Here is a 12,839-nt window from a genome sequence, read left to right on the forward strand (position 1 = left end):
TTTCCCATGGGAGCCAAGCCCCCACCTGAGCTGTGTGGCAGGGACAGGGGTCACCCCCACCCACAAAAGTATGAAGTCCACGGCTCGCATAACTCCCTGCGCGCATCTGATAGCTGAACAAGACAGACCTAGGGACTAAACCTAAGAATTTTGTTTTGTCTACGAAATGATGGACAGTCAAACTCCCTAGTAGTACGTTTTAGCAAACGTTAGGCATCATTCATTACTGATATCTCTTACTGCACCACCTTTCAGAAGATCATTGAAAAGGGATATGCCTCCTCTTGTCTCATCTGATGATCGTTTGTACCCTTCTGGATCCCCTACTTTGTGTCAGGCAGAGGGAGCCTGAGTTTTAACAGCCCTGAGAATGGGGCGTGCATTGGTCTCTATGGCAGAGATAAGCTAGTTCTATTAAAGAAAAAAGTATTGATTTTCAGTGATGATTTAGGGGCTATGGAGTTTCTCCATTGGTGTGTAGGTATATATAATGAGCATAACTTTTATTGCTTTGCACTTTTTTCCTGGGGATTCGATATATGACTTTTAGTCTTATTTCAATTGGATTAACTGCTCCCTGATGCTCTACAGAGGACAACTGTGGGCTGGGATGACGCGTAAGGGGGCATTCTGCTAAAGGTTTGCTCTATCCGGTCTGGCTCTGCTTAGCACTGAGACCAGAGGCTGACTCAGATCTTCATGACTAATGTCACTTGAGTCTTTGTCCATTTAGGAGACATTGTGGGGAAGGAGAAAGGACACTGGTGATCTGCCCATCACTCAGTGACCCTGGGGCATGGGACAGCTTTCCTTCGGAGGTGGGTGTTCGGGGGGTGGGGAGGGGTAGAAGAATTTGAGGGTGGAGGAGTCCAGGATCTGCCCATTGTGCCCTGCTGCCTTGGGACTGAGCTCTGGGGAAAAGATGCTGCCCAGCACTTTCCACTGGGCAGCCCGCTCAGCAGCCTGGCCGGCAATGAAAATATAGGGGGCATGTGTGTCTGGTAACAGGAAGGAAGCCATGTGAGCCCCGGGGTATCCAGAGTGGTTGGCTCGCTCTGCCACCAGGGGTGAGCCACTCTCTTTTTTTTTTTTAAAGATTTTTATTTATTTTTTGACAGAGAGACAGCCAGAGAGGGAACATAAGGCAGGGAGGTGGGGGAGAGGGAGAAGCAGGCTCCCCGCTGAGCAGGGAGCCTGATGCGGGGCTCGATCCCAGGACCCCGGGATCATGACCTGAGCCGAAGGCAGACACCCAACGACTGAGCCACCCAGGCGCCCCGAGCCACTCTATCTTTGAACCTCCACAATCTCATCTAGCATGAGGGTTGGACTGGCCAACCTTTGCGTTTCCTTCCAGTTTGGCCACATGGTTATTCCCTAAGTGCTTATTAAAATCCCAAAGGGATTTAAAACAAACAGCCCATAGCTGCAGTGGTTCTAAAGCAAACACAGCACCTGGGCTTGGTAACAAGAATCCTGTGTGAGCATGTATCCCTCTGGGCACAGAGCGACCTGCTGCTAACCCAGAGACCATCTGTTCCACCCACACGGCGTGACCCTGTGGTCCTGTATTGGGCATCCCCACCCATGTGTATGCCAGCAGGACCGGACACACCCCAGGCGCTCAAAATAGGCCTGTTATCCTGAATTTGGGACAAGTTACTTAAATTCTCTGGCCGTAAAATGGAGTCGTCTGAAAAATGAGGGTCCTGCCAGCTACCTCAAGGAGCTGCGGTGAGAATCACAAGGGACCCCCTTGCTAGTTTCCTACTTATGGTCTTGGGGAATGCCAGAGCCTTCTGGTAAGAAGAAGCTACTCGAGATGTGTCCTGCCAGGTGGCCCTGGCCAGTTATCAGGGCTGCAGACTGAGCATCGTTGCGCTGGTATTTCCACCAGCTTCGACAAGTACGTTGTTTTCCAAGGAGTGTGTTGAAAGGGGGTGAGAAGCCTCTGTCTATTCTAGGGCAGCTACAAGCATTGCCATATTCCATTCTTCCCCCAAGATGTGCAGGAGTTGCTGGGGAAAAATAAACTGCCTGTGAGTTCTCCTCTCTCAGCCTCCTGGAAGTTTCTTTATTCAGTATCTGGCAGTGCCGTGTAGGGCCTGGGGTTGCGAATGGGGTTCTTTTGCGTAAGTGAGGAAAGCGCGCAGAGCAGTTGGCTCCAGGCTAGCTGAGGTTAGAGACGCTGCCATTTGACGCCCATCGGAGCTGCTGTGTTGAACCCTGGCATCTTTCCTGGTTTGTCTGATTGGCTCCGAGCCCCGCCTGGTGAATTAATAAACTCATCTCCGGTCATAGTAGGGGAATTTTTGCATGGGACGGAGGGCTGTCTGGGAATCTGACATGATTTTGCGATGTTATGTGTATTTTTGCTAGTTTCTGGAGCACATGAAGCAGTTTTAAAAAAAGGGGGGGGAGGGGGGAGTATGACCAGGAACTTTTGGAAAGATTTTATTTAAAGCCACATATGTCCTTTGGCTTCCTGGGGAGGTGGTGAAGTTTGCAGGGAAAAGCCCTAGACTGGGCAGGATAGCCCTGAGTGAAATTAGCCCCAGGACCTTTGACAAGTCACTTTTTTGCACCTCTGTCTCCTCACCTGTGAGATGGGGAGGTGGTCATTTGTCCTTACCAAATCATCGAGCTGGTGGGCGTAAGGGCCTGGAGAATTGAATGCAACTTTAAATGAAGTTATTGTTATCATGATTTCTTTTAGGCAAGCCTGGACGAGAAGAGCCCTTCCAGGCTGAGTAACTGGGGACTCAGGACTCCTTGGTCCTCACTTGGTTCCTGTCCAGGAGCCAGTGGGTCTAGGGCTGGGAGGAAACAAAGCCTGGAGATGTTCTGGGCTGTTCTGCTAGAGGGCGGCCACTCAGCTGGCGTTGAACCCCCTCCGGGGCAGCAGGGCCCAGGAAGCTGCCTTCACTCTCCTGTCCCACTCATGTGGCAGGAGCCAAGTGGTCTGCTTACCTGCAGGCACAGAGAGGAAAGAAGAGCATGGGGGAGGAAACACTTTCTGAAGCCTCTGCTATGTCCCATAGTAGCAGTTGATCACCCACATCTCATTCTGTCGTCCCTCCCGTGCTGGCAGGTGGGTGGTGGCTTGCTCGGCTCCCATCGGAGGGCTGGATGTGATACCTGAAGACCAGGGTCTTCCCACTGCCCCTGTCCACCCGGGGCAGAGCCCTGTATGGACCGTGGTCTTTTCCGAGCAATCAGGACGTGGAATTTTTGCACAGAAAACGAGGCCGATTTTTCTAGGCTGGCCCCGTTGAGGTCAATATGGAGATAGACTTGAGTATTTTCTTGTATCCCCAGTGCCTCTCAAATGTGGTCCCATTGGCTCTGCTGCCAGTTGAATCACTTGATGACCTTTTACTGGAACCGTTGCTTGCCATTGTCCCTTTGGAGAAGCTCTAGCAAAGACAGTAATTAAAGAATTAAAAAAAAATAAAGATGGGAACCGGGGTTGTGTATTTTAGACATGCTCTGGATTGCTTGCCAATATTGTGTTAACATTTATTGCAGAGAAATTTCTGTTCAGAGTGGCAATCCTAAAATGTATTCACGTTCCATGGTAGTCAAACACGAAAAGGTCACATAGGAAGCACCAACTATATGAATTTTTAGAAAAGTCGACCAAACACTTATCCACCTGATCCCAAAGCGTAGGCAGGAGAGACTCCATATAAAGCCTTAGAACAATACAGAGTCACCAGAGGGTCCCTGTGCTTTTCTTTTGCAGAATTGGCTATCCAATTCCAATGTTTGCGGGATTCTGCATCATGTTTGTGTCGACAATTAGTAAGTGTCTACTGTTTGCCTTCTGCGTGTGGGTCACGGGGTGGGCTCTGAGGACCCCACACCGGGAGTCGAAGCTGCAACTCCGGGGTGGGGGTGGGGGGTTGTGTATCGGCCACGGTTGCAGAAGGGGGTCCGTCAAGTGGTTCGTGGCACAAAAGCGCAATGCGGTTAGTACGGAAATGGGCCATCGGGTTCAGGGCTGGCTTCACGGAGCTTGGGTGAGTGGCGCGGCCCCGGCTTCAGGCTGGGACTGATGGGCCGCCGGGCTGCTCCCTTGGCAGTGTTCGCCTTCTCCAGCAGCTACGCCTTCCTGCTCATCGCCAGGTCGCTACAGGGCATCGGCTCATCCTGCTCGTCTGTAGCCGGTAGGTGTGCAAAACGCCCGGTGAGTCAGTGCGCCCGGGGCCAGCTGACCAGCCCCTTGCAGAATTAGCTGGAATAATGTAGGGAATCACGGTATTAGCAGTGGTGCTTGGGGAGGGGTGCTTAGGGAGGGTACTGCTTTTTCCTTGGCTTCTGCTTCGTCTTACATTTCTGTGCATCTGGCCGGTTTGGGAGATCACAGGTCTGGGCCCGAGAGGGAGGGCGAGTCACAGGGGATTTCTTTTGGTGCTCCCTGGAGAGCTTGGCTGTTGAGCATTCCTTCTCTTGTTTAGGGATGGGCATGCTGGCCAGCGTGTACGCGGATGACGAAGAGCGAGGCAACGCCATGGGCATCGCCCTGGGAGGCCTGGCCATGGGGGTGCTAGGTGGGCAAGGGCCACGTGGAGGCCGTCTGTGGGGAGGGGCCTGTGGGCCATTGGAGGAGGGCTGCAGTGCTCCCTGAGTCCACTCCGAGTCTGTTCCCCTCTTATTCCCTACTTTCATGGAGCCTGTGTAAACTGGTGGGACCTTCCTGACCTGGGGGGATGTGGGCTCCCCTCTGCCTCCCCTTCCCAGCCTGCTGGGTGACCTTGGGCAAAAAAACCAGAGACCTTCATGGGTCCAGATGTAAAATGAAGGCCGGAACAGGGTGGTCTGCCAAGCTCCTTTCTCTTGGGCATTCTCTGGGTTACCATCCACTTGTGGACCTTCCCACCTTGCTACCTTCCAAGTCTGCCTCTCCCCGCTGCCCTGGCTGACCTCCCTGGCCAGGTGACAGATACCTTCCCTGAGAAGGAGATTTGGGTTCTCTCCCTTTGTCACATTCCTGGCCTTCACTCGGGAGCCCAAAGTTCTGCCCATGCTGGTTTATAAGGACCAAGGTCCTCACTGACCCACTTTCCTGCTCTCGTTAAACAGCACAGTTGTGTGGCCTGGGTCTGGGTTCTCTCTGGTTTTTACTTTTGGGGTACCCTTGTATGCTCTTGCCCATGTCTTGGGTATAAAACTGCTTGGAGGAAGTTGCCAGGGCAACTTGACCTGAATAGAATGTAGGGTGGCCACCCCAAATAGTTTTTGGAACAAACTCAGGAAACAAATGGATGGTTCTTGTGGAGTGGCGGGGGCGGTGGGGGGGGGGGCATCAGTCCCAGGGCCTGGCACCAGCCCCTCTTTCTCTTCCTTGCAGTGGGCCCCCCATTTGGGAGTGTGCTTTACGAGTTTGTGGGGAAGACAGCTCCGTTCCTGGTGCTGGCTGCCCTGGTGCTCTTGGATGGAGGTGAGTCCATGTGGGCGCCTTGGCCTTGACCTCGGCGGCTGTGACCTGTGTCAGCAGGTGATCCATTTCACCAGGTGCTTGTGCCCACACCTCTTCTTCTTCTTCTTCTTCTTTTTTTCCTTCCCCCTCCCTCTCATAGCTATTCAGCTCTTTGTGCTCCAGCCGTCCAGGGTACAGCCAGAGGTAAGCCCCTGGGGAAGGAGGGTGCTGTGGTGGCCACATCAGCTTTTTTAACCCCTGTTTTTTGCTGACAGAGCCAGAAGGGGACGCCGCTAACCACATTGCTGAAGGACCCCTACATCCTCATCGCTGCAGGTGGAGCTCCCCTCAGTCTCCCTGATCCTTCTCCGCCAAAGCGTGGGGGGTGGCTGGCGAGAACCAGTGTCCGCTTTGCTGCTGGAATCTGTAGAGAATCATGAGCGGCCAAGAGGTTATATATGCGTCACCAGGAATGTCTTTCTTCCATCATTAATCTCTGACCCTCAGCCAAGGTCCTTCCTTGGTTTTCACTTGGGGCAAAGAGGTCTGGGTCACGGAGATGCCCTGACCCAGAGGTTTGTTTGTGTCCGTGGCCATCACTGTTTGGCCTTGAACTCCCGGAAGGAGTCGGTGGCCTCAGTGCAGGCCTTGTAGGTGGGCGGTCTGGTTCACCTGGGCATGCGTGAGTAAGGGCTGATGGCAGAGCCCCAGAGGACTGCTCCCTTCCCGTGGAGAGGTCACTCTGTGCAGCACCAGAGAGACTGCCGGGAAACCCTGTCTACAGAAGGGCCCATCTTCGGGTTCTTGGCCTAGGTGGGCTCAGTGGAAGCCCTGGTTCTATGGTTTGTTCATTCATCCAAGAGAGTGTCCCGCCAAGACCATCTCAGGGATGCGGGCCTGGGGCTGCCTGACAGGGGACCGGCCTTATGCTGCCTGGGCCTGGACGCTGGTCACCAGTGACCATTGGGGTCCGGCCAGGAGAGGGCAGCCCTGAAGTGTGGCAGCAGGCGCAGTTAGGGTGAGATTTGTCCAAGCAGTGGTCCCGAACACGGCTAGGGCTGTGGGAGTCTGGCTGAACTTGGGTGCGTGCCCCGAGAGCATTCCCGTTTAGCCTTCCTATGCCCCAGGCTGGCTTTGTTGAAGCCTTCTGCTGCTGGATTTGGTCATGGGGGCACCTGTGTAACCCTGATCTAGACCGTCCCCATCAGGCCAGCTGGTCCCAGTGTTGCAAACCCGGTGTGGTGACGTCCTTATGCAGGGGACCTCTCTATGCCCCCAGCATGATGCAGGGACTGTTCCGGTGCCCAGACGCCCGTGGAGCCCAGGCTGTCTCCGATGGAGTGAGGAGATGTGTGGTGAGAGCGGGCCTCCCTGCAGCTCAGCTACACCCACTGCCTCAGGCTTTCTTTGACCCTCACCGCCTCACCCTGACTCAGGGGGGAAAGAGCCACCCAGCACTGAGTATCAGGCTATCACAGCTCCAGGCAGCCTCGGCTGAGGGAGCTAGAGGCCAGGCAGTGTCTTCTTTGTTCTGGTGGGATTTTAACTTAACGAAGGTGACTGAGTGATGACCCAGAGAGGTCAGTGCTATTGAAAGGAGATTTTATTACCACACCACTCAGGGCCACCTGGGGACGGAGCAGGTTTCTTAGGCCAGAGGTTTGCATGAGAAAGGCAAGGCAGGGCTGGGGGAACAGCTTCCAGGGGCAGGCTTTGGAGCTGGGGGCCGACCCCGGGTGCCTGGCGCCTGGCCCTGGGTGGATTTAGGGCAGGGATGTTGGTTTGCTGTGTGAGAGTTGGACAAGGAGGGGTTCAGAGCATGGGCCCTGGGTCCCTGGGGAGACATAGCAACTGTATCAGTTTGGCCCTAACTGAACAGATGGCAAGTAGACCAACCCCGAATCTGGGCAGTAGGTAGGTGGGGGGAGCCAGTCATGTCCGCATCCTTTCTCTGTTCCACCTGTAACGTCACGAAGCATGAAAAAACCTTTCTTCATTATGTGAGCCCCTTAATCACCACAGCACAATGTTCTTTGAATCAGGATTCTGGCAAATTAGAGGTTCCTGGGGACAAGGCACAGGAAGCTCCCAGCACTGTGGGGCAAGGGTCCTGTGCGTCTTCTCCTCCAGTGGCTCTACCTTTACCAAGGGTTCTGGTTAACATGGTGGTAATGGATATTTGCAAAGATACGCTATTTGGATAGTTGATTAAAAAAAAAAAATCCCTCGACAGCCCATCTGTACCGAATGTACTGGATTTGGGGGCATGCCAGGGCATCTTTAGAAATGTCTGTGTTCATTGCACAGTAAAACTTAGGTGCAGGAGCCTCCAGTTGCTGGGGTCTGTGTGTGGTCTAGAAGGGGCCCACACTGGTGGGCGGCCTCAGGCAAGTAAGTTACTTTGTTAATAAATTGGAACTCCTTTGCCAGTAGGTTGGGATGGGTAATCAAATGGCCTCTAAGGCTCCCTCCAATTCCTTTATGACTCTGGGATTCTAGTTTGAAAAAACTGTTTCTTAATACTTTGTTTAAATTTAATACTTGATTTCAGTTATTAGTATTTCATTTTAATAGATTTAACTTAATATTTAATTATTATTTAATAAGAATAATGATGATGATGATAGTAATAATAAACCCAACTTCCCCAGTCTCCCCTTGACCTGTTGTCTATCTTTTCCTCACAAATAGAAGTTCTGGGCCTCCAAATGGATTGTTCTGGCTGTGGGCATGTGGGGTTTAACTGTCTTTGGAATCAGTAAGAGATGCTCAACACCCAAAATGGAAGCACACTAACCCTCTCCCTCCCTTGAAGGGTCCATCTGCTTTGCAAACATGGGGATTGCCATGCTGGAGCCAGCCCTACCCATCTGGATGATGGAGACCATGTGTTCCCGCAAGTGGCAGCTGGGTAAGGACTGGAGTGGGTGCTTCTGGTTCTAGAATTTTTGTCCTCAGGGCGAGTCCTATCATTGTAGCCCTGCCAAGCTGCAGGTACCAGGATGATAAAATGATGGTTTCTCTTTGACAATGGGGTCCGTGCTTAGGGTTGCAGTGAGCTTTGGGGTCTGTTTCAGCTCCAGTTTTTTTTTTTTTTTAATCATCCCTGATGGATACAGAATTAGCATAGAGGCATCAGACGTGGGCAGAAACGAGAGCACAAAAATACATTCAGTGTCTCCCCATGTTTCTGAATTAGACTAGTTATGTTAAATGTGTGTGGACAGCAATAAAATTTATGTGAAAGAGGCTAACAAGCAGGATTTAAGAGGATTAATTTTAGCATTTCTAATTTAGACAGTAATACATACTTTATTATTTAAAAAACAGACCCAGAGCAAGGAAATAAATCTTAAAATCTCATGTTCATCTTTTTCCTCCCAGCCCAGTCCTCCATGATACTCATTTTTAATAGTTTTGTGTCTTTTCCCAGATGGTTCTGCATTTATCACCATGTAGGAAATGCTTAAAAGCCCAACGCAAGTGGAATCTTCCCAATTGTATCACTGTGTGACCTCTTGTTTGTTCATGTTTCCAGGTCAGATGGGTAGATTTAATTTTGAAAATTAATTAAATTTTTACCAGTTACACATGTACTTAACGTTTAAGTTAAACATTACTAGCATTACTAGAATTATAATGAAAAAGCCAGTAGTCTTTGACCTATACCTCCCCATCTCCAACCCCCTTCCTCAGATTTGATAACCTTCAACGCTTTTGGTTGTTTTTTTCTGCTAAATTATGTCTCTAAATAATAAGTGTAACTGCTGTCTTTTTTTTTTTTTTAAAGTTCTCCAATTTCTGACATTGTCTACTAGCTCCCTAACGTAGTAGATGGAGATTTAATGCCATTATTCTACCTGAAAACATCAAACAACCAACTCACCTGTTTTCTCAACTTCTGTTTTTCTAAAACAGTTATATTATGGTTGTTGGTTAGATTGGCATTCAGTATTGACATTATTGTGACTATGTAAATATTGTTCAAAGAAGAGCTATATAGAGTTTTGTGATTATTTCTTTTTACAGACTTTTGTTTTTCCTGGAGTTAGTCATGGCCATGTCTTTCCATTTTCTTCGTTTTCAATGTAGCATTTATGGACATATACCCAAACTCTCTGGCAGAAGTTAAAGGCCCTCTAAATGTGGCCAAGTACATCAGCAAGCCTAATCTATTTGTGTTTTTGCTTCTTTGTGGACATTTGCCTCACATTACTCTGTCTTGCTCCAGTCTGGACTTACCACTAGGTCATCCTAGGACTTTCCTCTTCCAGTATCTGGGCATCTTTGCCTCTCTTCTGTTTCCTGTATCCTTCTCTATATTCCTTTCTCTCGGTTTACTCTAGCATTATGATAGAACACATCCTCTAGCTGCTTTCTGAGAGATGGTGCATGGCATGTAAATTTTCAGAGATCCTGCATATCAACAAACATCTTTATTCTCATGTTTGGTTGACTTAGTCTATTTGGGTATATGATTCTTGGTTGGAAATTATTTTTCTTCAGTTTTGAGGCCACTGCCCTATTGTGCTCTAGTGTCCAGGGTTGTTGTTGAGGAGGCTAGTGTCCTTCTCATTCCCCATCCCCTGTAAGTGCTGAAAGGATCTCTTCCTCTCTAGGTTATGAGCGTCCATGATGGTTTTTGCAGTGGGGTCTGTTTTCTTCTACTGGGCACTTGCTTGGTTAGCCTGTTCACTAGGGAAGCTCCTCCTTTTAGTTCTGGGAAACCATTTTGTATTATTTCCTTACTTAATCCTCTCCTCTACTCCATTTTCTTTTACTGTTACCCTTGTTGGTTTGATGTTGGACCCTCTGTGCTTTATCCTTTTAATTTCTTGTCTTGCTTTTTCTTATTTCCACTGATTTTTTTTTTTAAAGATTTTATTCATTTGAGAGAGAGAGAGAGCATGCACACACAAGCGGTGGGGAGAGGCAGAGGGAGAAGCAGACTCCCTGCTGAGCAGGGAGTCTGATGTGGGGCTTGATCCCAGAACCCAGAGATCACGACCTGAGCTGAAGGCAGAGGCTTAACCATCTGAGCCACCCAGGCACCTCTATAACTGATTTCTTCATCTTCATTTTCTAAACTGTCTATTAAATTTTTGTAATTGGTGTCTTCATATCTTAAATTTGAAGAGCCCTTTCATATTTACTCTAAGTGGTTTTTGGATGTGCGGAAAGGCTGTTGAAATAACAGCCTCTTACCATTTAGTAGGAAGACTTCCACTCCCTTCCTTTCTCAGCCTCTCGTGTTATCCCTGGTCTCCATGCTGCCCGGGCTCCCTGGGCCAGTTGAGCTTGTTTCTCTAAAGAAGCTGTTCTCCTGCCAGGGTGAGTGATTGAGAGCTGGCAGGGTCCAAGTGCTCCTCAAACAGCCTTTCAACCCTCTTTCCAGTTGACAGACTCAGCCTTACATTCACAGTACCTGGAGCCTTCAGTTCCTGAATAGACTGGGTTCTGAGGCACGAAAGCTGTTCCTTCTTGTTGGCTGCCCCATGTGCAGTGCAGGTGGAAGGTTCCAGTGTTTTCTGCTGTGTCTATCACTGCTTTCACTCTGCTGCTTCCTCCCTCTCACCGCATCTTCTCCTTTCTCCTTTTGTTTGTTTTTGGGCGTTAAGGGGAGGGTGTGGAGTTTTCTTTTGTTCCTTTATTAAACGGAATTTGGGATAGGAATAGAGAAAAACCTATAGATTCAGTGTGCCCAACATTCATTTTAACGATTGGGTATCGTTCTATTTTAAGGTTATATCATAAATAAGGTTATACCATAAATTTTCCGCCGGTTCCTATTGTTGGACATTTGGGTTAATTCGTTTTTGCCATTTAGAAACCATACTTGTAGCAAGATATTCTTACATGTATTCCCGTTAGTGTTTGCAAGTATTTCTGTGTGCAAATTCCTGAAAGTTAGGTGGGCATTCGATAATTAGTAACATTGCACTAACACAAGTATTGTCTTTCCCAGTTGTGTATGTGAGAAGGTGGTGGGGGGGGGTCTCGTTTTTATTTCTTTTTACAAATTCTTTACAGTTGAGCATTTTTACATATGTTTCTTAGTTATATCTATTTCCTCTACATGGATTTCTTATTAATATACTTTGCCCATTTTTTCTGGGGAGTTTTGTCCTTACTGATTTTAAATGTTCTTTGCATATTGATATTAATCCTTTATCAGATGTTTCGCAAATATTGCCTCTGTCTTGTACGTCTTTTGAGTTTATAAATGGATTCCCCGCCCCCCACACTCAGAACATTTAAGATGCCTCTAAGTCAGGGTTAGTGGTCTGCCCCTTCGTGTCCTTGTCATTTCAAGGTGAGACCTTTCCCGTGTGGAGATTATTTTTGTCATATGTATTTTCTCCTCATTTATGATTTGTTTTTTACATTAAAATCTTGGATTTACAAGGTCTTAATTTAGGTGCATGGCGTGTGAGAAGGATCTGGTGTTACTGTTTTCTGTATGACTAGCCAGTTACCCTGAGTGTCCACCCAATTTTTCCCAACTTTATCATACTTGAAATGACTGTGTGTCCTTGGGTCTGTTTCTGGGTTCTCTCTTCTGTTCTATTGGTCAGCAGGAATTTCTGTGTCAAGATCCTCCTATTTGATTACTGGAGCTTTAGAACACTGTTGAGTATCTGGACAGCTAGTCCCTGCACGCACACCTTTTTCTTTAAGAATTTATTGATTATCCTTCCTGGGGATTTATTTTCTTTTCATAGTTCTCTCAGCTTATAAATTGCCATCTTCGGATGGAGATTCTCAGTTCCAAGTGAAGCTGACATTTATAGTGCCCCCAGCCTTCCCGCAGGCAACTTTCTATTCCCTCTGCCATGGCATCTTGCTAGATGCTGCTTCCTGGTTCACACTTGTCCCTACCCCAGCCCTCATGGACGCTGCACTCATTGCTGTGTTCTTTCATCAAATAATCCTTCCTTAAAAAGGCCCAAATTGCTTGGGACAGGGCAGGATGAGGGGGCGCTGCTAATGGGTGTGGGGTCTCTCTTTGGGGCGATAAAAGTAGTTTGGAAACGCATAGTGCTGATGGTTGCGCAACCCTGTGAATGGTACACTTGCAAAGGGGGCGTTTTAGGGTATGTAAATGATGTCACGAACAAAATCAAAACCACGCCCCAAACAGCAAGAGTCATTCAGCGACAGAGGAAGGCTTCTTGGAGCAAACCTAAGGCTAGTTCTTAGAAATTTAGCTCAGAACCTCCTGGCAAGGGAGATGCCAGAGGAAACCCAGAGACTCAAAGCTCCCAGGGAAGGCATACCACTTTGCAGAGGGAAGGACTTTTTCTAACTGGGAGTTTTATAAAAGATGAAGAGCCGCTCTTCCTGTCTTATTGCTGATGCTGGCTGTTAACCCCGTGGGCGCCATTTCTCCCCATGGTGGTTTGGGCCTCCAGGTGTT

At 48.8% G+C, this 12,839-nt stretch overlaps 1 protein-coding gene across 2 annotated transcripts in view; it reads left to right on the plus strand.

The window, feature by feature from the left end:
• SLC18A2 (solute carrier family 18 member A2) overlaps positions 1 to 12,839 on the plus strand; it is a 37,449-nt gene that overhangs the window by 7,177 nt on the left and 17,433 nt on the right. For both annotated transcript variants that reach the window (XM_027587912.1, XM_027587923.1), the window contains exons 4-10: positions 3,746 to 3,804; positions 4,086 to 4,169; positions 4,461 to 4,553; positions 5,354 to 5,443; positions 5,583 to 5,626; positions 5,698 to 5,758; positions 8,238 to 8,333. In XM_027587912.1, coding sequence (XP_027443713.1) covers positions 3,746 to 3,804; positions 4,086 to 4,169; positions 4,461 to 4,553; positions 5,354 to 5,443; positions 5,583 to 5,626; positions 5,698 to 5,758; positions 8,238 to 8,333 — 527 coding nt within the window. The remainder of the gene's footprint in view (positions 1 to 3,745; positions 3,805 to 4,085; positions 4,170 to 4,460; positions 4,554 to 5,353; positions 5,444 to 5,582; positions 5,627 to 5,697; positions 5,759 to 8,237; positions 8,334 to 12,839) is intronic.

This window comes from Zalophus californianus, chromosome 15, assembly GCF_009762305.2.
Source record: "Zalophus californianus isolate mZalCal1 chromosome 15, mZalCal1.pri.v2, whole genome shotgun sequence".
NCBI lineage: Eukaryota > Metazoa > Chordata > Mammalia > Carnivora > Otariidae > Zalophus > Zalophus californianus.